Here is a 27,759-nt window from a genome sequence, read left to right as displayed (position 1 = left end):
TTCATGCTCACTTAGCCATAGCTGTTAATTACTTCTCCAAAGTGTTTCAGGGGAAAACATCCCAAGTGCTCCAACAGCCTTCATGCTGCGGCTAGCACACAAAGGAAGAGAATCCACCTACCTGAAGCACTGCTTCTGTCTATACGGATCATTCTATTGGGAGCAAGCACACGGTGCTTACCTGCAATGATTTACCAAGAGATCACCTCCTGCTCACCACTGCCTCCTGTTCCCCCACCCTAGAGCCCCATGGGGCTATAAGAAAAACCCTGGCCCCATATTTCCTCTTTGGGCTGCAGCCCAGCCCAGCTCTGTCCCTTGGCTGGTAGCCATGGCCTGCCGCACACAGCAGTGCTTTGCTGCTCACATGGCTGTGGTGGGTTCCATCACCCTAACAACAGCATGTTGCTTAACAGAGTCTTTCCCCCTGCTATAAGATATACATCATTTCACTTTTTGCTCTTTGTTTTAGCCTCAAGACAAGGGCGTCAGTGTGTGCCTTCTCATCACCTATGGTGACATGCAAAAGGGGAAAGAATTAGAAAGGCCTAATTCCGCCCCAAAGAGACGATGGGGGGAGTTAGGCCAGGATTTCCCTCTCAAGGAAGCAGCGGGGCTCTGCACAGCTCTATACAGGCCCGAGGCCCCGCCGCAGGGGCAAGCAGCACAGCACAAGAGAGCAGAACCGCTGCCCGCCTCAGCGAAGTCGGCCTCAGCCCCGCCCCGTCCCGCCCGCCTCTCCTCTCCGAGGGATCGATTAGTCGCGTCTTTCTGTCGGAGGCTGCGTGAGGAGGCCGCGAGCGCCAGAAACTTCCCCCGGGCGCCTGCTGAGGAAAAGCGGCGTGAAAAACCACCTCGTGCTCCGCGCCGCGCACGCTCCGGGCCGGGCTCAGGCGGGAGCGCTCCCGGGCTCCATCTCCCCAGGGCGGCGGGGCGGCGTGTGCTGATCGGGGGCACCACGCGGTGCGGCGGCAATATGCAAAAATAGTAATAAAACAACGCTATTGAAGGCTTCGTTGTATGGATCCCGTAGCTTCTAGTCTGGGCATGGGACGCGGGTCCATAGGGATGCTCTAGCGAAGGGGGGCAACACCCTGCCCCGGGCCGCCGTGCCCCAGGTGGGTCCCAGGCGAGCGGGGCAGAGCCCCCTTCGTCTTCTCCGGGGCCGTCTCAGCTCCGACCACTCTCCCAGGCGGGACCCCGCCGCAGGGCAGGCTCGGCCGCCATTTCGCCCGGCCCGGGGAAGGAGCCGGGGCCGGGCGGCGGCAGAAGCTGCTGGCGGGAGGAGGACGCACCGCAGCCTTATCAGCGCACCGCACGCCGGCCGCAGCCCGGGCGGCCGCGGGGCCCCGGCTCCCGGCCCATGGGCGGCGGCGGCGGCTCTAAGGCGCCTCCTCCTGCCGCACGAGCCGCGCGGCGCGGACCGGCCGCAGCCGCAGCTCTGCTGCCGCTTAGGGCTCTGCCGCGCCGGCCGCATGGCGGGCTACGCGCCGCGCCTGCCCTGGCTGCTGCCGCTGCTGCACCGCGCGGTGCCGCCCCCCTGGACCCGGGCCGCCTGCGGGCCAGCCGGGTTCCGCACCCCGCCGCGTTCGTCCGGCAGGTGCTGGGCGCTGCCCCGGCCGCCGCCGCCGCCGCCGCGCTGCCGCCTCCTTTTCCCCCCCGGGGCGGCGGGCAGCGCCTCGCGCGCTCTGAGCGCCGCCGCCGGCCCCGAGCCGACACCGCCGCCGGCACCGCCACCGCCGCGAGGAGCTACCCGCGGGCCGCCGCGCTTGGAGGCCGCGAGGCTGCTGGCCTTGGCGCGTCCTGAGCGCTGGAGACTGACAGGTACCGGCCGCGGCCCTCCCGCCCCGCGCCACGGGGCTTCGGCGGAGCGGGGAGGGGGCGGCAAGGTTGAGCGCAGCCCGGAGCGGGGGCAGTTCTGTGCCCGCGGGCAGCCCGAGGTCGGGCGCAGCGACCTGCCCGGAGCGCCGCGGGGAGGCCTTGCGGGGAGCGCTGGATGCGTGTGAAAAGCTACGGGCGGGCTCCCACTCCCACCCCGCCCCGAGCTCTTGCCTTGTTCTGGAGGGAGGGAAGACAGAAGTTGGGGAAGTTCGGAAGTCGGCTGGTGCTGGTTCCCGCTTTTGTGCATGTTCAGTGCTCGCTCCTAAAGCAGCTTGCAGTAAACTCGGGTCTGAGACTGCACGGAATGAGGCAGAAAATGGGAATCGTGACGGTGATTTTTGTGTTTGTTTGTTTGTTTTAATCGCACTCTTCAGAACTGTGCCTCCCCAGAATTTGTTGCTGAAAACTTTTTTTAAAATGGTTCTTAAACGATTTGTTTATTTATGTTTAGTTTCCTTAGGATGAAGTCAAGGGCCATGGTCTGTAACACACACCACTGACAGAGGAGTATCTGATACAAAGTAGTCTTGATATTGCTTCTCCTGAGGATAATAGGATTAATTGTTGCTTAGAAGGAAACCTATCCAATCGTTGCTTGCTTGTTTTTTCTAAAACCACCTGAATTGGTGGACAGCAGGTGTGCTCTTGTGTCAGCTTTGGGCCTATAGGATTTGGCAAAAACTTGATTTGTGGGTAAATCCTGTCCCTGTCTGCAATCCTCCCTGGGGTGAGGGAGGAGAGGTGGGGTAGGCAGGCTTGGGTGAGGAGGTGGTGTTGAGAAATACAAAATACTCTGGTGCAAGTTCTTACTCATAGTGGATGATTGCAGGACTTCATGCATTATCATCACATGGCCAAAATAGTTTGGATCCAAATGAATTTCTGTTAAGAAAGTATTTCTGTGCCATAAACTCTTGCTTTATGCAGCTGTCCGGTGCTTGCAGCGCAAAAGCAGGGGAAGATGAATGGGAAAGGCTGAGGGGAGGGAATAAAGGTGTGGTGTTGAGTAAAGCTTCAGTCTTGGGTTGCTTTCTTCACAGTGTTATGGGTTAAAATGAAAGCCCCTTGGCAGGCACTGGTGTTCAGTCTGTTCAGATTGTGGTAAAGAACTGAGCATCTGATCAGAGGGATTGCCTGCTAGTTTTTCAATGAAGTTTCCAATGAAACTCCAGAAATTGCAGTTGTTTTAAAGAAGGATTTGGAGGCTGCTATCTAACTGAGAACTTAATTTACAGTTAAGCACAGTAGTTTGCAATTATATTTTAAAATAGTCCTAAGTACCCCTCACCTGTGCTGTCTGCTGATGTTTTAAAGTAAATTGACTATCACAGTTACTAAAAATCAGCTACATGCAATTTTCTCTTTAGAGATAACAAAACGGTATGTTTGTTTGTTTGTTTTTAAATTAACTTGATTGCAAATCATGAGAATGGAGAAAAAGCATGCAAATATAATAATTACTTCTTAACATTGGTCTTAGTTTCTGGGAGATAAGTGAATTTATGCAAAATTTTTCATCCTCGTTGACACCCTACTTAAGGCAAAACTTACATTAAGTTGTAATTAAATCAGAGGATAGAAAAGCAAACAAGGAAGATACCTTGGGTTATTATAGAGTATGGGAATAAAAAATACAGGTAGGCATGCCCTTGTAGGTGGTTGTAAGGCAATCACACCTGCCCGTATATCTAAATCTGTTTAAATCCTTTTTTTGTTTCTTTTGCATCTGATAAACCAGCCCTTCCAAACTTGGAATCTGTATTACCTCCATTCTGGAGGAAAGAGGAAGCTTAGAAGTATCACTGTATGAGACAATGAACTTAGAGTGAAAAATTTGGTTTCATCTTCAAGCACATGTAACCAGTAAACACAGTGAGTTCTCTGAAGAGGCTTACTGGTGAGGTTTTGTTCTGCAAGCTGGCTTAGCTTTCCCAGATCTTTTGTATTCTATATGGTCGTTAGTTGGTAACACAGGTGAATGGCAGTACCCCTGTGGAGCGATGTACCTCTTCTGTTATACCGTCTAGCAGGGGTTGTGATGTTCTGAGCGTTGTAATTGTGTGTTGAAATTCACAATCACTGATGTCAGGGGAGGCTAAGGGAGCTGAGGATAGATGATGATCTGTGAGGTTGAATGGCTTGTGCAAGTCACTGTTCATAGAATCACAGGATATTCTGAGTTGAAAGAAGCCCACAGGGATCATGGAGCCCGGCTCCTGGCTCCCCACAGCGCCACCCAAAATTCAAACCCTGTGTCTGAGAGTGATGTCCAAACACAGCTTGAACTCCGGCACTTGGAGCTGTGCCCAGTGCCCTGGGCAGCCTGTTCCATGCCCACGACCCTCTGGTGCAGAACCTGTCCCTAACCCCCAGCTGCCCCTCCCCTGACACAGCTCCATGCCGTTCCCTCGGGCCCTGCCGCTGTCACAGAGAGCAGAGCTCAGCGCTGCCCCTCCACTCCCTGTGAGGAGCTGCAGCCGCCATGAGGCCTCCCCTCAGCTCCTCTGCTCTAGGCTGAACACACCCAGGGACCTCTGCCGCTCCTCATACACCTTGCCCTTCAGAGTCCTCACCATCTTCCTAGCCCTCCTTTGGATGCTCTCTCATAGTTTTGTGTCCTTCTTACATAGTGGCACCAAAACCGCACCCAGGGCTGGAGGTGAGGCTGCACAGCATGGAGCAAAGCAGGACAACCCCTTCCCCCCCCCGCTGGCAGTGCTGGACCAGGTGCACCCCGGGGTATGGATGGCCCTTTGGGCTGCCGAGGCACACTGCTGGCTTGTGTTCAGCTTGTCATCAGCTGTTTTGGTGCAGGGGGCAATGGTGTCAGCAGGGATGATTCAGATACAAAGGTGAAGGTGACCTGCTCTAGTTGGCATCGAAGGAGATACTTGCATCTTGTTCTATACATGGCTCTTTGCCACCTGCTGGCTCAGGAAGCAGTGGTGTGCTTTGCCAAGGAGCTGCTAAGCACCAACACACAGCACCCCCTGCAATACTTTCCTCACACAACAAGGTGATGGCCCTCCAGAGTCTGTGGATGTACCAAACATCACACTGTCAGAAATAAATAAATCGGTGTAATGTGCTCTGTCTTTCATCCTCAGTTACTCCTAGAGCCAGGTACAGCTTCAACAGGACACGTGTATTACATTTCGTAGTTCTTATTAACAGCACTAAAAAGATGAGTAAATATTACAATGGGAATTCATTCTGGTAGTAACCACATTCTTGTGCAGTGGAATTGTGAGTTTTTAAATTCTGTAATACCCCCCTGATTTAACAAAGGGGGGGATAATCATTTTAGGAATTCTTTGGCTGATGTTTTACAGCCAAGTCAGGTAAACTGGAGTCTTCAATTAAATTTAATTCCCAAGGAATAGGATATAGCCACCGTTGAAGTTATTAGATCCCACTGTGTGTGGGAGGCCACAAAAATGCCTTTTTAGAATGATCCTTTTTATTTCTTCCCTCTTCCTTGTTTCTCCCTGTGAGAATCTGTCTGTTGCGCTTCATCCAAACCACACTCCAAGTAAACAATAGTTCTATTTAGTTGCAGGGTAAGCACAAGAAACTTAGAAATGTTTAATCCTACAGCAAAGTGTGCCCCTTTTCCTGTACAACTCTTACTGCAGGCTGAGTAGAGTAAGAAATTTTGGGTTGTACTCAGGTCTTCTCTAAAGATGCACAAGAAATGTTATTCCATTGGTTTTAGTTTAGAACTTTGGGCATCCTTTGCAATAGCATTTTCCCTATGCTTTAGGATTGCCATGAAATTACAAGAATGCTGCCTTGTTCATAATGTGATTTTTCTGTACTTTGAAGTTGTGCCAGGTGATGCGCTTTCTTGAGTGAGAAATCCTTGAATTGCTATAGATTTTTCTTTGGTAATTTTTAATAAGGAATAAATTGCTATAAAAAACAATTCTTAAAGAAAGACAATTTAAGAAGGAAAATTAGGATCAATGCGTTGTATCCAAGACTGTTTTTAGGTGCATTCATTGTAAAGCAGTTCAGAAACAATCTTAATTTTCTAGCTCCTTTGACTGGAGTAGTAAAGAACTTTTTTCTTTTTTTTTTTTTGTATGTATAGCATACACACAGAAATGTAGAATGCATCAGTTTTGAGCATTACTGCTAGAAGATCATGCTTTTGGTTCTTTATACTTGTACAAGCTGACATTTTGTACATCAAGTACTTGAATAGGAGTGAGTATTTTTGATAACATCAGTTATTCAAGGAAATGAAATCAGGCAAATATTGTTTATTTAGCTTGTAGTAATGCTTACTTGGCTTAAGTTTGAAACTTGCTCTTCCAGGTCTTGCTGTATGAATTATAACACCAGCAGGCAATCGACACGCCATTTTAAAGATACAGTTTTCCATCTCCATTTAAAAATTAACTAAAAGGTAGATATGGCTGAAAAAAAATCAATTTTCATGCACTCACTACAACCTTGACACTGAGTCAAATTAATTCTACAATGTGCATAATGGGAAGGCAGCTGATGGGAGCCAGGGATTGCAGGCACCAGAATGCCCTTCTCTTCAGAACTTGGCTTGAACCCCACTTTCATAAATCATGTTTTTTTCTGTGCTGTCACTCAGTAGCTGGGATGTTTCTGAGCAACATTTATGTGGACTTCAGAAGTGAACCTGTGTCCACTCTTTTCTGTTACTGCAACTCAGCAATCACCTTAACTTGATTTTTCTGAAGGCAATGCTAGTGTTTTAAAACCATATCTACTGTATGTATGGCATGTACATGGTTAACCTGATGATTGTTTTTCCATGTGCAGGGAGGTGCTGCTGATAGAAATCAGATAGGTAAAATACCCCCCTCTCATAGAATTGCAGGGGTCAGAAGGGACCTCAAGAGATCATCGAGTCTAATCCGCCTGCTAAAGCAGGCTGAACATACCCAGGTTACTCAGCCTTTCCTCGTACGGGAGGTGCTCCAGGTCCTTTATCATCTTTGTGGCCCTCTGCTAGACTGCTTCTAGGAGATCTCTGTCTTTTTTGAACTGGGGATCCCAGAACTGGACACAGTACTCCAGATGTGGCCTTACCAGGGCAGAGTAGAGGGGGGAGGATCACCTGCCTCGACCCGCTGGCCATGCTTTTTAATGTACTGCAGGATACCGTTGGCCTTCTTGGCCGCAGGGGCACGCTCCTGGCTCATGACCAACCTGTTGTCCAACCTGTTGTCTCCCGCCAACTTTTCTTCTAATTTTGTTGTTTAGCTTAAAAAAAGGTTCAAGCAGCCTTGTAGCTTTATCACTAAAGAAATAAATGTTTCGGGGCTGGTTGGTTGCAGTTTCTTATTTTAAATTGGCAGTGAACTGTCAGAGAAGGTATTTTGCGAAGATGTTGTGGTAACAGCAACTGCTGACCACTGTGATCACCTGGGGGCTTAGAATTTGATTTCTCTGGGGAATGTTTTCACTGCAACATCCGTTTAAGTAAATCATGAAGACAGAAGGAAAATTGCTCGATTGGTCTGACATAAAGACTGTCTTCTACACAAGGTGAGTAGGAGCAAGTTGAATGCTTGCATTTTAAATGTAAAAAAAGAAAAAAAAGAAAAAGAAATTGTACTTCTGCAGCAAACCTGGAGTTATGTGATTATTTTTCAACGTTTGGTGTTTGGAAGGTTGGCTGATTTTTATGTTCGAGGAAAATCATTATCATTTAAAAATATAATAGAAACTTTTAAATGCTTTGTCATGGGAAAGAGGTCTGGTTTTTAAAAACTGATGAAACACTGTGAGTCTATGATTAGTGGTTTATGCTATTTTAACATATAGTGATAAATGCACAAAATGTACTAATGGTTTCCTCCTTTTCGGTGTAAGGTCTGTATCTGTGCTTATCCATAACTACAGACTGATGAGTTGTCCTGAAGGTAATAGTCTGGGGAAAACATTTTGAGGATTCAGGCCCGGGTATATGAGGCATCGTTTTATAGTGGGTTTGGATAGAAGAACAAACTTTTCCTCCCCCCCCCCAGGCAAATTGCATTTTATGTTTGGTTGGTGAGTTCCAAAGGTTTTCCCACAATGGCAGAAAAATGTGAAAGAGAAAATTTTCTATGGGTTCTTAAACAGGTCGGTTTGTGACAGGCTCATTTTGAGCCTCGGAAAGGACCAGCATGCGGTCCTGTTTGTGTTGGTAATAACAAATTGTAAAACAGAGATTCCATAATTCGTGAGAGAAAGCAAAGGTACTTCTTCGCAGTCGGTTTGAGCCCAGCTTCCATTGTTGCTGTCAGGCAGAGGTTTGCACAGCCCTGCACAGGCCTTTGGTCAATCTGTGTGCCTTGCTGCCTCTTCCTCCTTTCCTCCCGTGCAAAGCATCGGTCTCATTTGCTCCTCCCTTGCGTGGACTTCCTCAAACCACTCTGTGTGGAAGGTTGCTTCCCTCTGTAAATATCTTCTCTGAAAGCTCCTCTGGCAAACTGTCTGTAGCCCACTCTGCAGAGGCTTCTTGTTGTCCTGGTTGCTCCATCGCTAAGGACTCCTGGCAGGTTAGTCCTTGATCATAGGAGCCGCAGTGAGGAGCTACTGAGGATGACTTCTGTGAATCCTGAACGCCTCATGACTCAAAAAGCTTTCTTCAAGATACTAGACTTCTTCCTTATTACATCATGGAAATGTTCTGAGCACAAGGGATGCCACCAGCTGATGCTCTGGGGTTCTGTCTGGTGCTGCTGTATTGCTGTGCCCTCCAGATCTTGGACACCAGTCTTGTTCTCGAGATGCTTCCTCAGAGTTTTCATCTGTCTCTTGTTTAATTCTGTCCCACCGCAATTTTCTCTGACAACTTCTCCAAACTGTTGCATGACCCTGGTCAGTCAGCTGAGAATGCCAGCCTTTTCATGAGCTGTCTTGGAGATATTTTAAGTTGTACAATGCTATTGTTGTTGTGACAGAAGAAAAAAAGCTTTTTGTCATTTGGAAACCTGAACCGCTCTTTTGTGCCTTAAAAATAAAAATACAAAACAAACAAAAAACCACCCAGATGCAGTAACAATATGAAACTATCTATAGAATCCTCCTATTAAAAAAAAAATTCTAAAATCCATGTTAATCACATAGGATAGTAACATGCAGGATTCAGTATACCGACTGCCCCTGCAAGTTAACACACCCCCACAAAAAGAGCTAGCAGCTTTCCAGAATGTCCCAGGGATGCAGTGTACTACAGTGCTGTCAGGAACACACTTGTTTTTCTGAGAACAGTATTACGCTCATTCTAATAATCTAAGCAGATCTCCTCTAAAAGGTTGTTCTTGCACAATGATAGATGCAGCCCAATTATCATGTATGAATTTAACATAAAAAGTAAACCACTCCAGTCATACCAAACCTAGAACTATGCACAAAATCTTCAAGTGCACACTGGAAGAAGACTCCATCTTGAAATACTTCTTTGCAGAACGGCCTCGGTGGTGTTGATAACAGCCATTCAGCCTTCCTCTATAATCCACAACAAATTCCTTGTGGGCCAGGACTCGCCAAACAGAAATGGACTTCACCTAACCAACAAATATGGAATTTATCAGCGTGTCCTTCTGCTATAAAATAATAATTGTGTAGCCTTATCCTCATGCATGTGCATCACAGTAGACCTTATTCATCACTCCAGATGACCCTGTGGAAGTTGCTTAAGAAGTCAGCGTGTATTTCATTAAAGCTGCACAGATAATTGATACAGGTAGAGTGTTCTCAGTTACTGGTAGAAGAGTGCTTCTCACAAACCCAAAGTTCTGACCTGCCAGCCCCAGTGTTCAAATGAAACCATTAAAATGTGTGAAAGATTCCGGGAGGTAGCATCTATAGCCTTTCTGAATGGGAAGTGCTAGGTACTGCATTCAGTTGCTATATGCTGCCGAGCATCATCATTACCTCATTTTTCTGTCCTTCATCTCTGATCGATTTGAATGGTCTTAATTCACCTGAGGTCAAATCTTCGTGTGTTTGCGTTTGAAACTGCTTGTAAGCCTGGAGGAGGAAGGGCTTGTTTTTTGTACACTTCTGTGTAGTGCATGGGGTGAGAGGGATGCTCTGGTGAGGACCAGCAAGATTAGAAATTTTCATAGAACTCATGGTGGTGTTCTTGCATGTAGAAAATTGGTATTATGACCCTTTGGAGTCTCCTCATTCCTGTTCTCAAGAGAGGTCTCTGGTAGTTCTGCCTGGTTATTGCTTGTTAGTGTGTCCTAGTTTAGCAGTTGGTGGCCAGTCCTCTGCACCAAGAGTGAGTCTGCTATGAAATGCAGTTGCAGATCCACAGTTAGAAAGCAAGCCCACTCTAGCCTTACTAGAGAGTGTGCTGATCTCTGTAGCTATAAAGGCACTGCTTGGTCTGCTCAGTGGGCTGGGCTTCTGTGCAGACAGACAAGCAGAATATTTGCTGAAGATTTCCAGCAGGGTTCTCTGCTGCTGCTGGAGCAGAGTTGCCTCGTCTTTGCTTCTGTTGTCTGACTGGTGTAGCCCTGGTTTTATAACATCCATTGATTTGCCTTGTGTTTTGTTTTCATCTCATAGCCTGCAAAACTGGTTTACTCTAAAATATACATATATATATATATATCTTCCAAAATGCACTCTTTTGTTTGACGTAATCTTCTAGGTAACAGAGCAGGCTGTGTGAAATGAATACTAGAAAGTTTACCCTGACCTTTTTTTTCTGTCAGTGACAACACTCAGTGGCACCAAAGTGCCTTCCTATCTGCTTGCAGAGCGCCTCGTGCTCCTCCCTTTAGCTGCTTATCACAGTGACAGCTCTTCTTTGTGCGTGGAGATAGGAGTGGTCGCTGAGTCCTCTTTCTTTAATTAATCAACAGCAGCTCAGCAGCTTGACATCTGTGCTATTTTGTAGTTGTTCTGCTGTTATAATCAAAGTGAGAGTTTCAGTTATGGAGCCTCATTTTGCTTGTGATTTGTGATTAGATTACTGTAGACATGTATACAGCTTAAGGGGGAAAATTAGCAATCTGAATGATGCGAGCCTTAATTTTCAGGACTGCATTGTTTGTGTGTATTATTATCAACCCACTGACTAATATCTAAGTAGCTTAGTAGCCTGCAGTTTGCATTACGTACTGGCATTGACTTTTAGTCCAGCTAAAGCTGTTGGAGGTAATTACAGTGAAATCCATGCTAGTTTAAGTGAGGAAGAGAAGCTGGTAGATCCAGGACAGGAATGCTGTACCACTGGACAGACGGAGGGGACTTTTAGCTGTACACTCCTCTCACTTTGCTGAATATTTGTATTATGCAGTTGTCCAGTTCCATCCATAACTGAGAAGGGGGCAGGACTCATGGATACCAAGCTGCAATGTTTTTGACTATCTCCTGCTGTCTCACAGACCATCTTTTCCTGACAGGAGGTGACCTAGATTTGTTGGATTTTTTCCCTGCTGCTTCACAGCCTGAATACACCTCTGCTTCCAGTCTGTTAATGAGGTCACTTGCTTGTATGAAGTTCTAGCTACTAAATAATGTGCTTATGAGATTTGGTTGTGCCATGGGTTACCTAGGTTTGCAGCAGGAAATCTTACACTTTCTACTCTGGCTTCATATAATTTCAGTAGCTTCAAATTAAAGCTCTGAGTCTTTTAATGTACTTGGTAGCCTGAGAGTAACACAACTGAACAACCTCATGCAACTCATGAATAAGAACTGCGTATGGTAGGTTGGACATGATGGCCAAGCTCATTTGGGCAGTGTGTGGAACCCTCCCAGGACAGCGATTAGCGTGTGGAGAAGCGCTTGCTTCAGGTGGTGGTGGGTAAGCATTTCTTCACACCTTGAATTTTTCATTATAAATACACAGCTGTATTTTTGCTTAAAGTAAAACTGAAGCAAAGCTTTCCACATGTGTGCGTGGAGGTGATAAGGGACATCACACCACCTGTGGCAGATGTTGGGCGTAATGCTCTACAGCAGTGCACAGCTGCTCTCACATCATCATAAAAGTGATACAAGAAGCTCAGGATAATTGAAGGAAAACTCAGATGACTCCAGGAATTGCAACAAAGTTCATTTTTGCCTTGAAAGACATTATCTGCGAGTAGTTTTATGGTAACTGTATGAATGGCTGCTTTCAGCGTGGAGGTGTCTGTTTGAAAATTATGCTGTATAAATGGCATTGTTTGTTGTGGTTCAGTGGTTTTCATATCAGGTTTGTTCAGTTTTTGAACAAGAGGACTTTTCTAGCTCTCAGCCTTTCAGGCTTGGCTCACCTTCTCAGGATCAAGTTGTGTTCTTGGCTCAGGAAATTTCTTTGCAGAGTAAAGTTCAGAAGGCTCAGTCTTGGTCCAGTGCAATATTCATGCTGTGTGAAAGGGAGCTTCAAACAGAGCTACCAAAGTGATCTTTCAACAGGAATTCAAGCATTGATGATGAGCACTGCTCCTCAGCAAGCAGACTTCTATTCATATTTATGCTATTTTACTTTCAGACCAGCAATAGTGAAGAGTTAAACAAAACAAACGTACATAGTTTTTGCCCATCAAGAGTAAATCATACATATATTTTATCTTCTTCTTGCAAGTAAAATTGCTTGTTTTAGATGGTTCTCAAATCAGATCTTTACTTCAGTCCATTACTATTTCAAAGACAGGCAGTTGGAAGCCGTAGTATGGTAGCAAGCATGAATGATAAAAAACTGAACAGGAGTGAAGGATTGTGTGAGGGACATGGAAAACTTACTGACAGTTATGCTCTCTAGGGATGATATCTGTGGAAAGATAACTTTGTGAAGTGTGAGGGGAAATGTTAGATGAAACAAACAATTCCAGAACTGTGATTGTACATAGAGACTTTCAGAATTCTAATATGTAACTTGCTTAAGGTAATTTATACAGTGACTTAAAATATCCCATTCAGAACATGATCTAAACAAATGTTATTTAGTGCTCATGCTCACAAGCTTAATATAAATTTTCACTTCAAATTTCTTTCATATATACTATTAATAATCTTGCATATTTAGACTTTTTTTCCTTGCCTTTTCCTTGTTAATTTGCAGCTGCTGTTGGCTTTCTGACAGTTTCCAGTGTCATTACCATGTCAGCCCCTTTCTTTCTGGGGAAAGTGATTGATGTCATTTACACAAATCCCAGCAACGACTTCACTGACAGCCTGTCCAGCCTGTGTGCCTTGCTGAGTGGAATCTTTCTATGTGGTGCTGCTGCTAATGCTACTCGTGTCTACCTCATGCAGACTGCAGGTAAAAACAAAAAAGTGAACCTGAGAGTCACCTTTCTTTCACAGTCAGGATATCTGGCGATCTAAAATAAAGTCTTGGCACTGACTAAGAAAACCTCTTGGAATCAGTAGCTTTCCTTTCCAGATCAAAGGTAAATTAACAATGTGAAGATAAGCATGCTGAATAATTGTTCATTTTTATTTACTATTCTGTGATATCTCAAAGCTTACGTTCCTGTGATATACTGAAACTCTGTAATGGGCTTGTTCTGTGCTGTAGAATGCTGTGATTTTTGCATTGTAGATGTGTGTAAAGCGTTGTATGCCATCCTTGACTGCCCTCTGTTTCTGACAGGTCAAAGAATTGTGAAACGTTTGAGAACAACCATGTTCTCCTCTATTCTGAAGCAAGAAACTGCTTTCTTTGACAAGACCAGAACAGGAGAGCTGATAAACCGCTTATCTTCAGATACAGCACTCTTGGGCCGTTCACTGACTGAAAACCTTTCTGATGGGCTTCGAGCAGGAGCTCAGGCATCTGTGGGGGTTGGAATGATGGTACAGTAGTCTGTTCCTTGCTTGTTGCTTCTTGTAGCTTCATCTTCTATTCAGTTCTCAGAATATGGTTCAGATCAGAAAGTGTGTGTCCTCTTGGATTCAAGTGTATTTCACTGGTTATTAACAGCTACAATATCCTTTATGCACTGGTTGTAGTAGATGATGTGGCTGTGGCCACTCGATGTTTATTCACAAGCCATAATATGGAGAATAAAGGTTTGAAAGGAACTGCTCTTGCTTCCCTAATTTATCAAATGAAATACAGTAGGCAAATAATTTAACTCTATTCTTACTGAATATAATAAAATTGGTGATAGCGTTCCAGTGATTGTCGGTATGGGCCTGATGTAAAAGTCAATAAATTTCATCGATTCAGGGTAAAGCCTAGGTGAGCAAAGACAGCAAGCACTGAACTTCAATTTACTGCTCAAGATTTTTATGGGTGGTAGTATTTTTGTTGATAAAGACTATAGAAACATAGAATAGTGTCCTAGAACTATCTAGCTTGTAAAAGACCTTCAAGATCACTGAGTCCAACCATCAGCCTTCTTATTACTAAACCATGCCACTTAGTGCTGCATTTAGGTAGGAAGTGTGTGAGTAGTTAATATTCCCCAGTGGTCAGTTGATTTACAAAAAATCTGACTCCCTTGCATGATTTATTTTACAATAAATCTGACCTCCCTTGGTGGTTTCCATGAATTTTGATACACTTATCCAAGAGAAGATATTAGGTGAGAGGAGATATTAGGATTAAAAGGTAATTACCTTAAATGAAAGATAAAAGTATGGTAAATTCAAGGATTGGGAAAAAAAAAATTCCAAGATTGATTTTATTAGAAACTGGGAACAGTTTCCACTATGACACTTTCAAGTTTCAATACTTTGTCACTGATAACAATTACGGCTTTCTGTCTCTAAGCCAAGAGCCTAAGGTTTGTTCTGCCACAGATTAATTGGAATAATCTTATATAAGGCACCTTGCTCAAAAATGCTGCCATTATGCAGTTTTAAAAGGTGAAATATAAAAAGAATGCATAGAAAGAAGGACTATTACAGAATAATTACAAAGCCTGGGAATTAAATCGGTTTTTAATTTTTTTGAGATTTTTCTGTTTTAATTACAGAAAGCAAGATAAAGTGAAAACATATTAGATCTAATTTTAAGAAACTGTATAAAAATAATCTACCTAGGAGTATTAATGATGACTGCTATTATGAGTGATAAAGTTTTGCAACGTTATATTGTTCTAAGCTATGACCATTCTTGAGTGCCAAAGAGTGCAGGTGACTCCATCTGCTCCTCAGATACCCTGAAGTACAGTGTGATATTTCTCTGCTCAAACTTTCTGTATTACACCATTTCTTCAAAAGCTGTGACAGCACTTTAGATATTGTAATAGTCTATATCCTTCAGCATCCCCAGGTAGTCCCAGTGAGTGCCAGGTTAAAACACATGGCTAAGTTCACACAACAAACCAGTGAGAAAGCTGGAGATGAAATCCAGACTTCTTGACCTATAGTCCTTTGTTGTAACCGTGGAACACATTCCCCAAATACTGTAGAGGAATGGGAGTTTTGTCTGGAAGAGATAAAACATGGTAAATGAAAGCATGGCAACACTAAATTACAGTCTTACTAATTTCAGAAAACTCCGGCAAGGGAAGTTGCAATTCAGTATTCCAGTGGGTTATTTTTCATCTGAACATAAACCCCTGACGCATTCCTTTTTCTTCTAGTTTTTTGTGTCTCCTAGCCTTGCTGCATTTGTTCTGAGCATTGTGCCACCCTTGGCTGTCCTGGCTGTGATTTATGGAAGATACTTGCGAAAACTTACTAAAACAACCCAAGATTCGCTTGCAGAAGCAACACAGGTAATCTTGCAGCAGACCCTTCTAGCTAACTTCAAAGTTTCTCTAATGTGTTTAGGTTACTAGTTCTCAAGTTAGAGATCTTTTGAAGATAATTGTACTGTTCATTGCCCTAAGCCATGCTATGCCTTTAGTTTTGCACCTGGATGCTACAAAAACTAAACTTTGGTAACACTTATCCATACATCTCAAAAGCAACAGTGCTTTGAAAAAGGTTGCCAGTACAACATGTCATGGATGTACTAGGCCTTTAGAATTAGGAAATGTGCATTGTGGAAAGAAAGAGAGAGCATAAAATAAAAACAGTCTGTGAAGCTCTGTATAATTTAGTACCTGGGCTTGAAAAACACTTTCCTCAGACCATGATTATGAATTTGAAGCCATCAGAAGATAGATAGATAGATCTTTTTTTTAAGAAAACTTAGTTAGCAAGTTGACCTCTAAAAAGAATCATTGACTTGTCCTCATCTTCTTAATGTTTCGGGCTAGACTTTTTTTCTATATACATAAGTTTCTGGGCATCTCAGTAGGTACTTAGATCTTTGAGAGGAAAATAGAAGTAATTTTTGTTTCCAAGGAGGAAACAAAATTTTGTAAAATGTTGTAAAAGGGACTTAATTATGTTTGCTGAGTGCAATGAAATATTACAAAGTGCTAGGAGATAAATAGTGATAAAATGATCTTTTCCTCCCAGAATAAGGTTGGGGAAATGTCATTAAAATGCATAGGAATATAATTAGGGAACATTAGCTAAGATAGCCATAGTTATCAGCTGTTGTAAACTTGGGATGTCCTTTGTAGGAATTTTGTAAATTGACTGTGCTGAAAAATGAATTGACTGTATTTAAAGATTAGATATCTTCTATTTAAATCCCTCATCCTATATCCAAAGGAGGCTCACGGTGTGAAAACTAGGTGTGGGAGTTCACTCAAACAAGCAATTTTAGTGTTCCATTCGTATCTTCAGATTGAATGGGGTGTGGAAAAGATAATTATTGTGTTTTTATCTCCTACTTTTACACCCAAAAGAGGTCTTGGTTTTTTGTAAGGATATCACAGTGTCTGTTAACAACTTAGTCTAACTGGTTACAGTTTAGGTAATTTTAAAATTATTATTTTGCTGTTTAGAAGTTAAAATAAAGTACTGAGTTGGAATGGGGCATTGGCAGTTGGGCTAAAATAATTCCTGGTGCTGCTTTGTTTAAATGAGTGGAATTGTTTCAGGAAATAACTGCAAGATTTCTGTAACGCGGTACTACAGAGTGTGATATTCTTTATTTTTCCCTTCCCTATGGTGCTATTGCAAGTTGCTGTGAAGAGTAAGTTTCAGATGTTCATTGTTCGCATTAAATTAAGATTTTTTGAAGCCCTATTTTTATCCTTTTCATTCTCTGCTAGCACTGAAGTCAAGGTAGTCTTGAAGTTCTGTTTTAAAACTGCCTGGGCAAAATAAAATTAGCATAATAAAATTAAAAAAAAAAAGTCAGGGGGAGGGCATGAGAATTTTTCAGTGGTATTCAAGGAATGTATTTGGAGATGAGCATAGTAATATTGGTTTGACTTCAAATGGTCTGTAATAGGAACATTCAAAATGGTGTGACTACGTGTATTTGTTTTCTTCTTTGCTTTAATCCAGTTAGCCGAAGAGCGTATTGGAAACATAAGAACAGTTCGAGCTTTTGGGCAAGAAATGGCTGAAATGGAGAAGTACACGAATAAAGTTGATTATGTGCTACAATTGGCTAAAAAAGAGGCGCTAGCTCGGGCAGGCTTCTTTGGAGCAGTAAGTATTCTTTGATGAAAGGAAACCAACCGTGCTATTCCAAGTGTCAATTATCTTAAAAATCATGAGGATAGTTGCAAATCTGCAAGTAAATGAATTGAGTGTAAATAGAACCAGCATAAAACTGTGGGAAGATTGGACTTGAATCAGTCTAAATTGTTGTGAAACTGCACCTCAAGATGAATTGGTATGATAAAGTCAGTTTAAGCCTCTCTTTCTGCCTCACACCTTCCTTTGTACTATCTATCTAAGCCCATACCTCCTGTTCAGGGAACTAAACGAGTGGAAATCTTTCCCCACGCTCGGTGGTTTACATGTTTGGCTTCCTGATGAGACAAGCAGCCATGCAAAGGAAGTATGGACTGGAGTGGGATTGTGTTTGTCCATCACAGTTTGCACTGAATTTTTTTACCAGTTAAAACTGCAATCTAACCACAGCCTATCAACTCTTCTTGAATTAGGCCTATGTGTTTCCATTTTAGGAAATGAAGATTAAAAAAAAAAGAGGGAAGGGGGACTGCTTGCTCTTCATACACTTATTTGGATGGCACAGTGCAGGGTCACTGTGTGTCTGTATGGCTATTGGCTTGGCTTGGTTTTGCTCAAATTTAACTCAGTCCTCTAAAATTGTAGGTAACTCAGTAGAAGGAAAATTCTGAAACAACATTTCCTATATGTGACAAGTCTGATTTTGTTTGTTTTTTTTTTTCTTTTTCCTTAGACTGGCCTTTCTGGAAACTTAATTGTTCTCTCAGTCTTATACAAAGGAGGATTACTGATGGGCAGTGCTCATATGACAGTTGGTGAACTCTCTTCATTCCTAATGTATGCCTTCTGGGTTGGAATAAGCATAGGAGGTATGGAGTAAGGAATTAGCTTTTGTTCACTTCAAAGTATTACAGTCAGTATAGAGGCGTGAGGGAAGAAGTTCTTAAAAGATCTGGCTTTCTTAAAAAGTCTTCTCCAAATGGTCTTCCCAAAAAATCATACTTCTTTTTTCTGAAGAGTTAATTAAAATAGTAATTTATAGCTTTCTATAAGCTTTGTATTTTCTCAAAAGAATACTGTGGTGTTGTGGTTTTTTTTTTTCAATGTGGATATGTGACAGATAAGTATTGCTCTAATATTCTTTGGATCTAAATTAAAATATTTGGCATGTTATGCAAATAAATAATATTGTGGGTTTGGGTTGTTTGGTTGTTTTCTTAAATACGTGTTTCTGTCTTTAAATGTAGTCCAGTTAGAAAGGCATATAGAATTTAGTGGTGAATCGGTACAAAGAGTGTCTTGAGCTGGAAGATTAAATACAATGCCAGCAGAACACTATACTCTGGTGCTAACCTTTTGTTTTTCCTTACTGACTTCTTCTTGAAGCTCAGAGTCAGTAATCTACTGGCCCAGAAACAAACTGTTCGTCTTTTTGAGAGAGCAGTCTTCACTATTGCAGGCAGGCAAAAATGAAGATAAGGTTCTTTGAAGCTTGATTACTGGTTGGAAAGGTTCTTTAAAAATGAGTCTGTTGCTTCTGATAGATTGGCAAGGCAGTGCAGCTCATCTATGCTCTTTAAGACAAAGCCTGATATTGTGGAAAGTACAAAGATGTGCCTGAGGGCAAAATTCACAAAACCTGCTTCCTTGGCTATCAGAGCCCCAGTGAAACCCATTCCAACCACCAAAAATCTGTCTTCTTTGAATCATTTACACTTGGTCAACAGACAGATACCTAGCGCTTTGGAAACCTGGGAAAAAATAATATTAAATAAATGAAAAATAATATTAGAAACATTGAAAACATGTTGTTGAGTGCTATTTGCAATAAAAATATATTTTTAAATTCTGCTTAAGAGTATTGAGGACTGTAGTTCTGCACGGAGCTCATTCTTATGGGGACTCTGAAGTAAAGGTGTATTGCCACAAGGTGCCTGCCTTCCTTGACACCTAAAACCATAGAAATCTGCTGAGCACTGTGTCCGCTCAGTATATGTTGTCATCAGTACATACAGGAGTTCATGCAGTGAGCTGTGAAGTTCACTGTGTAATCTGGAACACTGCCTCTATTTGTTTCCTGTAAGTGTTCCGTTTACAAAAGTTTGCTGCCAGTGTCTTCTACCAAAAATTGAAGACAGGTTGAGAAAATTAAAAACATATTCTAATTAGTATTTGGTGTCCGTATTTTACAGTGTTGTTTATGAATGGTTATGGATTTGCAAATGCTTGTGTCTCAGTTTCGAGGGGCTATGTGGGAGTGATACCTTCTGCCTCGTGCTGGGAAAGTTTGGCTGCAGAAGGTTTGGCTTTTTCTGCCAAGCAGACAGCTTCTTGCTGTGGTTCGTGCCTTGTACTGCCAGCTTTCACACGGTCTTCTGCAATAATGTGATGAAAAGCCCTATCTACACTTTGTGCTGGGCTTGTTGCTCTGCAGGAATAAACCAGTAAGCTTATTTTAGGATACCTTGGGTTTTCTGCCCTCCTGAAATCACTCTTAACGCTATATGCATTTTGAGGCCAAAGTGCTTTATTCTGTATGAGTTTACTCTGTTGGTATTCAGGGATTCTGAGATTGGTTACCTCTGTTTTGAAATACATACAACAAATCAACAAGTAAGACATTTTATATTTACATCTTATTCAATTTAGGTTCCAGGTTGGTTTATGTGTTTGTTTCAGCTGGAAAACCCTCCAGCCAAGCCAGCTCCAAGATGGCTCACACAGCTGTGAAGAGCTGTGACCCACTACTACATGCACACCTTGTCCTTAGCTTTTGCTTTGCCTAGTAATGTTTGAAGCATGCAGACTTGGGAATCATATTTCTTTACGTTTTCAGTTCTCTGCATAGGCACAGTCTAATAGTTCAGCCTTAGGTTTTGTGCCCTCCCTCTCCTGTGGCTGACTCAGCCAGCATAGAATCATGGAATGGTTTGTCTTGGAAGGGACCTTTAAGACCATCTAGTAAAACTGTCTGACAGTGAAGGGCATTCAGAGTGCTCTATTCTGCTGAAAAATTTTGAAAATATAGCTGATTGTATGCAAAGCTGTTTCTCTGAAGTTTAATGCTAACAGATGAATGGAAAAGACATGCTTTGCTTTTGAGGATACACAAGCTTAGATGTATTCCCTTGTGGGTTTTTTTTCAGAATAATATTTTTTGCGGATATAAAAATAGCAAATAAGGGTCATTGGTAGCTCTCAGCTGAGACTAGATAGGACTCAAATCAGCAAGTCTGGTAGTGTGTTGGAGTTAAAGGTCCCCTACGCATATCTGATGATTCGGTGCTGGTACAATGCAAAGTTGATGCCTCCTAATGTCTTCCATTTGATATAGATGCATAATACTGTTCTTCTTTTTGCTTAGGTCTAAGTTCCTTTTATTCCGAATTAATGAAAGGATTAGGTGCCGGTGGACGTCTGTGGGAACTTATGGAGAGGAAGCCCCAGCTTCCATTTAATGGTGGGTCCTTGTTTCGTTATTGTTCATAGATTGATTTTCTCTGCACTTCAGAAAGAGGTTGATACTGCTTATAAATGTATCCTTTTCAGAAAGCATCTTTTTCAGAAAGAACCTGGATATAGCGGTAACTTTTCAGCCTTTTCCTAATTCTGAAACAGAAATTTCCTTTAATCAGAACACACTGGCATGTGTGGTGTTGGCCCTGGTTACAGGCGCATGATAGTTTTGATGTAGCTGCAGTGTTTTAAGCTATAGGGAAAAAAAAAATAAGAGTTTTGAAGGGGAGGTAATGCCCTTGATTAGTCAAGTTTGATATTGATGGAAGCATGAGGAAAACCAGGCAATTTTTGTGACAATTCAGTCATTCACATGCGATTTTTCTCGTGGGCTGCTTTAGGCCCGAAGATAGATTTGTGCGTCTGAAATTACATCTATTTTATCAGTAGTTTTGCAGAAAGAGTTGCTTTCCTTTGAGAGGTGTTAGCTTTTATAAAGGGTAGCTTGTTCATGTAGTTGTCAAACCCCCAAAAGAAGATACGCAGACACCATCTATAAATCTGCCTTTCGACCTTGTAACTAAAAATTTTGTCAGCCACCCGATTTACAGGTGAATTGTTTGGAAGCCAGACAGCGCCCTCCAGTGTTGAATGTATTTTGCATAAAAACAGCATTTGCCCATCTCAAGGTAGTTCAGTGAGTTGCTCATAGAAGATACTTGGTGTGAATTGCTATTTTTTTTTTCATCAACTGCATCCCATTAAGCAAAAGTCATATATAAGTTTTGACCAGCTGTGCATGCTGTTAACAAACGCAGTGAGGCAGAGTTCGGGAGAGTTGTCAGTATTCTATTTACACTCCAATCTTTATATGGTCCTCTAGTTCAGAGTCTTTGTAAGGGTTGCTTTAAGAAGAAGGGGAGAAAAGAGATTCAACAGACCTAATAGATATTTTTGAATGAGCTATGGCATAGAGAATGGGGTTTTATCTTTGAATTGGTTGATTCTGAGGGTTATTTTTTAAATACTCCGCTTCCATTTATTTATTTATTTATTTATTTAGCTCCTGTCTCCTAGCGCTGGGATTACTGGAGTTTTTAATCTGGCTGACACTAAGGCACAGTCTGGCTTTTTGTCTCATTTCTCTTCACAGCTGCAAACATGTCTATAGGACACTTTTCAGTGTGTATGGACTCTGCGTAGGCAGGGAAAAGTAATATTGTCTCCAATGGATGGAGACAGAGACTTAGAGTAGAAGCCATCTGTCCAAAAGGCAGAGGGAGACCTACATGCTTTTGTCTTTAGCAATGAAGTTAGCATAAACTTTACACCATGACGGACAAGCTAACTATGGAAGAAAGGATATAAACCTTTGTCTCAATAAACAATTGTAGTTTATTTCTGGCTCATGAGACAATAAAGCCAAGAGACTATCTCACTACTGTTCAAGCCCCTGTGAAACACCTCCTCTCATGACCACTTAGGTCTTATTTTCACTGAACTTCTACTGTATGATTTTTATGGTGACAACAAATACATCAAGAACAAATGGCAATGTCTTTTTTTTCACCAGCTTCTGTGATCCAAACAGAAAATGAGCACAATCCTGCATATAGCTTTTAGATATTTTTACAAGCAATAGGTAGAGGAGGAACTTGTGGTACCAGACTTCCTGTATTGCAGTAGATTTCAGTGATTCAGGCAATGTTATAGACTATGCAATAACTGGAACTGACAATAAAGATAAACGATTACTTGTTATTTTGAAAGGTGATTGCAGTGAGAGCGGGACTGGTCTCTTCTCACTGGTGACAGGTGACAGGACAAGGGGAAATGGCCTCAAGTTGCGCCAGGGGAGGTTTAGGTTGGATATCAGGAAAAACTTCTTTACAGAAAGGGTTGCTAAGCACTGGAACAGGCTCCACAGGGAGGTGGTTGAGTCACCATCCCTGAATGTGTTTAAAAACCGTTTGGATGTGGTGCTCAGGGACATGATTTAGTGGTGGGTTGTTAGAGTTAGGGTAGTATGGTTAGGTTGCGGTTGGACTTGATGATCTCGAAGGTCTTTTCCAACCTGAGCAATTCTATGATTAAGAATTATGCTGCTAGTATACAGTTTCTTTTACCAAAGAGGAGTTTACAGGCTGTTACGCTTTACCTAACAAATTATGTGTATGTCCATAGATTAAAGTCAAGGAAAGTCTGTGCTACTCCCATTAAAGTCTAAAGCCTGGAGAAGAGGAGGAAAGCTGGGAAAAAGAGAAGCAAAGTCAATAGTTTGCTGTATGAACAGCAGAACCAGTAAATATTGATTGGCGTCTGTGTTCCACTGTCAAATTAGCGTACTTTGTGGGGATATAGCAGTGCTTGAAGGAATATTTCTTTGTCTTATCCACTTATAAGCTTTTTCTAGTACTGATATTAAGATAACTATTTATATCAAATGCTGTGCTCCAGAAAGAAGTGCCTTTTATTTAATTTTGCCAATCATTCATTCAGTGGTTTGCTATGGCATTTCACAATCTGAAACCTTAGTTTCTGTGATCTGTTGCCTACGTATTATGCCTCAGATTGATCTTTGAATGCTTCCTTGTCCTGAATTTGTTATATTTTCCACTTCAAAAAAAAAGTCTTAAAAATGGTAATTTGTTCACAAATCTATCAGCAGTTTAGTTCTAGTGACAGCTTTTACTTAAAAGCAAATGATTTAAATGGTAGTTCCAAGTGATCTACTCTCCTCCAAAGGGGAGGGCATTTCAGGTGACTTTTGTGGTACAGTGGAAGGGCAATAGTGATTTGCAGTGTTTGTCTTTTTGCATCTGTTCTATGGCAACAGGACTTTGGCCTTCAGTAGTGTGTCATTTTATTTAATTGCTCCAAACTGAGAAAACATGAATTGCTTATAATATGTTTAAAAATTCAGATAATTGTTTTAGATAGGAACACCAGAAGTTGTTACATATTATCCCTGTTGCTGTAGTAGCCTAAAGCTTCACTGCTGGCGAGCAAGCTGAAATTGCAGCCAGGAGTGAGCAGTGTACAACACTGACTTAATCGTGGCTGAAACATAACCTCTCTGGTCCAATGTTGTGGCTTCCAACTATCCCTAGGTTTAATGTGGAGACATATAACTCCTGCTGACTGTCTATAAAGCAGGTTCTGGGAGGTCTGAGCTGATTTTAACATCTGTTCATATGCTTCTGTTTTATCTCCTCATACAGAGGGAATCACATTAGGCAAAGACACATTCAGAGGTGCTTTGGAATTCAAGGACATTGAGTTTGCTTATCCAACACGCCCAGAAACGTCCATTTTCAAAGATTTCAGCCTTTCCATTCCAGCTGGCTCTGTGATGGCTCTGGTTGGCTCCAGTGGCACAGGGAAGTCAACTATTGTATCCCTTCTACTAAGGCTGTACGATCCTATCGCAGGTATGTTTTGCATGTTGTTCTGATTTGACAAATGATGCTTTGTATCTCTGATACACCATATAAACAATTGAGGTTCCTGCAGTGAGTTCCTGATGGAGCCATCTCGTTGGTGCAAGTGTGCTTCCCTCTGGGGTACGTGATTACCTTGTGGTGGTGCCTGCATTGCTTTGCATCTCTGATCTGCCCTGACATCATCCTGGGATGTGATTCCCCAGGGGTCCTTGTCCTCAACTGTTTATTCTGCCTCTTCAGTACAAGTCAGAACACCTTTGACTTTACTGTTTCTTTACTTTAAGGTACTATCACTGTTGACGGCTTTGATATTCGTCAGTTAAATCCACTGTGGTTCAGGGCAAAGATTGGAACAGTGAGTCAGGTAAGGAAGAAAAAAATTCCTAAGTGAATGAAATAGTTTTGTCTAAGCAACCTGCTGTGCCTCACTTTTCTTCTTCGTAGAGCTGCACAGTCTTGCTTCTCAGTATAGTCCCTCCATCTCACCATAACTGCTGCTGTGAATGTTTTATTCTAAGGATAAGTATTCTGAGCTAGTCCCGTTGTTCTGTAGTCTGTTTCTACAGAATTACAGTGATATGGTGTTTGCTTAAAAGAAAAATGTGAGATTGGGAAGCACTGTTGCAAATTATGTAGATACAAGTACCTTGATGTTTGTTACGATTTGAAGAGAATAACACAAAACGTAACAATGTAATGTACTAGTGGCAGTTGCACAATCACATTTTGCATAACCATATGAAAAATGACAATGGATTAATACTGGGTCTTGTAATTGGAATTTATGTTTTTTGAAATCCAGACAATACATGCTTGTAATTACAGATGTAACATGCCAGTTATGTTTTTGAATTTATCAGGAACCAATTCTGTTTTCCTGTTCTATTGCTGAAAATATTGCCTATGGTGCAGAGGATCCATCTACTGTGACTGCAGAGGAGATTCAGAAAGTTGCCGAAATAGCGAATGCTGCTCATTTTATCAGAGACTTTCCAAAAGGGTTCGACACTGTAGTTGGGGAAAAAGGCATTCTACTTTCAGGTACATTGGTTATTTTATTTTAAAATCTTGATGCTTTGGGGTGAAGCCAAAATTGTATTTTTTTTTTGTTATTCAGTCTTTTTCTCCAAGTCATAGCCCAACGTAAGTATTAACATCGCTTCCATTCCCCTCCTAGTGCACACGTGCCTAATTCAGCTCAGCCCATGCCTCTAGTTAAAAGGACTTGATATGTGTTCTCCTATTTCAATTGACTGACTTTTTCCCCAGGTGGACAAAAGCAGCGAATTGCAATTGCTCGAGCTCTGCTCAAGGTAAGACTGCACCCAAATAGCTATTGTACTGCTTTCATATGTTAATTAAGCAGAGTTACATAGTATTTATGAACTCATTTATTTCATCTGTGGTTGAAATACTGATCGCTGGTAGATTTTTGTTATTTCTTGTTTCTAGACAGTAAAGTATCAGGCTGACTCCAAGCAGAGGTCAACTGAACCACCATGAAAGATCCATGTAACAGTAGTAAATAGGAAATTGAACTTCTGGCTGCAGTGCTGCCAAGTATACATTAAAAATCATGTCCCACAGCGCTGCCTTTAGGTTGTATCTTTTAAATAGTCTCCAGTTCCTAGTGCTCTGTTTCTTTAGCTTGCAAAATTGGAGATGAAAGTGCTGTTTCCGTTTTGCCATCTTAGCATGTAAACTTACTGACTGTAATTTCAGAGTGACATCCAGATCTTCTGAAGAAATAATTGCTAAGCTGTATGAACACTGTATTTTTGATATATTCAGATCTTGTCCCATTGTAATTGTAAACCAATTTTACTTTCTTCTTTAGAATCCCAAAATTCTTCTGTTAGATGAAGCAACAAGGTAAGAGAAAGTAAATAGAAACTTCTAAGCGATCTATCTGTAGGCCTGAGGTTTGGGCAGTGTTCTTTCTTCTTTCCTTATCCGCATGCCCTTGAACAAGTTACCTAGCCTCTTATTTTTCTCTGCCCACAAAAAACTGAAATTCCAGAATGTGTAAATTGATTGGGAGACCTGTTCTAAAAGCTTTGTTGAAGAAAAGTGGAAGGATAGCTGGAACGCTGTATTAATTTTTCATAGAACTAGCTCTGTAATGTGCCATGTAGCTTTGAAGCTGATGTGTCAAAAGCTAACCTGTTGTTAAAGTAACGAATACCCTCTTCTCCCTACCCCCTTTCCCTCTGCCCCTTCTGCTTCTCATTTCTTATCAGTGCTTTGGATGCTGAAAATGAGTATCTGGTGCAGGAAGCTCTGGACCGGCTGATGGAAGGGAGGACAGTCTTAATCATTGCTCACCGTCTGTCTACTATTCAGAATGCTGATTTTGTTGCAGTCCTCGGTCAGGGCAAAATTCTTGAATGCGGAAAACATGAGGAACTCCTTGCAAATCCAAATGGACTTTTCAGGAAACTAATGCAGAAACAAGCTTTTCTCCAGAACAGCGATACTTTTGCACTAGACGTACAATCCAGAGAAAATAATCTATGAAAAGAAAATGTATGAGGGAACGTATGAACAACGGAAGCTTACAAACTACTAAGAGTGTAACTTATGTTTCAGTAATGTAAAGTAAATGTTCTATTTTTCCAAAATGTACAAAATATCCTTTGGAAACTTAAATGTGTTTAAACTTTGTACTGAAAGCTTTTTAATAATTATTGTCACTTTTTAAAATGTCTATCACGTTCAGAGAATTTCAGTGGATAGATTTTTGTGCTTTGTGTCACGTTAACCGAGAGCATTTTGAACCGTGTTTGCTGTAATGCACTGTATGACCACGTGCTACACTCTCAAGTAAATTCAGTATTTTAAGGGGAATCAAGTGGCAATCTGATCATTTGCACTTCCTTGTCTCTTCCCTTTTCCAGGAACTTTTGTTTCCATGCTGGTTGCTAACCTTAAAATGCTGGAATTCAAAAATGCACATTTCAGCTACCATTTGCTCTGAGATAAGAGAACTTGGCTATGGTCACCATCTACAGTTAACATACAGAATTACAAATGAGAACTCGTCTTTAGAGCATGGAAAAAGACGTTGGAGGAAAGTTAGTGAAAATACAAACAACGAAATGACTTTACCTGAAAGGACAAAGGAAGTATAATTTTTACGGTGTATTCTTTCAGCATAGGAACATCTAAGGTTTGCGTGCATTTTCTTCCCTTTTCTGTTTACCCTGCTTTCTTTTCACTTCTGTTTCAGGATGACGTCCAGAAGAAGATGTTTTTACATATGTGAGTCGTTGTCCTCTTTAAGGCTCGTACAAGTCTGGTTTTACTGTCATTTAAAATTTCATAGAAATCCCAGATTTTGCCTAACCACCTTGTGTCACTTGCTCCAGGACAGTTAGTAGAATATGTTGTAATAGCATTACCTGAATTTGAACAACTGCAGGAAGTATGCCTGGCTGTAAAGAGTAGGCTTCACGTTTCTAATTGAAAAACCTTTTCCAGTAGAATCTCTCCGTACTTTCTGAAGATGCAGAGCGCCACAAGGCACATTGACAAAGCCAAATGCTTCTCAGGGTCGCGTTGG

At 41.9% G+C, this 27,759-nt stretch overlaps 1 protein-coding gene across 1 annotated transcript; it reads left to right on the top strand.

The window, feature by feature from the left end:
* On the top strand, nt 1,461–27,044 carry ABCB10 (ATP binding cassette subfamily B member 10). Its single transcript, XM_021390057.1, has 13 exons — nt 1,461–1,824; nt 12,920–13,120; nt 13,454–13,656; nt 15,396–15,530; nt 17,164–17,310; nt 18,032–18,167; nt 20,663–20,758; nt 23,976–24,185; nt 24,482–24,561; nt 25,058–25,238; nt 25,467–25,510; nt 26,035–26,069; nt 26,438–27,044. Exons 1-13 carry the CDS (start codon nt 1,476–1,478, stop codon nt 26,712–26,714), a joined length of 2,094 nt encoding a protein of 697 aa, XP_021245732.1. The 5' UTR covers nt 1,461–1,475; the 3' UTR covers nt 26,715–27,044.

The sequence above is a fragment of the Numida meleagris genome, chromosome 3 (genome assembly GCF_002078875.1).
Source record: "Numida meleagris isolate 19003 breed g44 Domestic line chromosome 3, NumMel1.0, whole genome shotgun sequence".
NCBI lineage: Eukaryota > Metazoa > Chordata > Aves > Galliformes > Numididae > Numida > Numida meleagris.
Note: the sequence above shows the minus strand (reverse complement) of the source record. Positions and strands in the feature narration are given on the sequence as shown.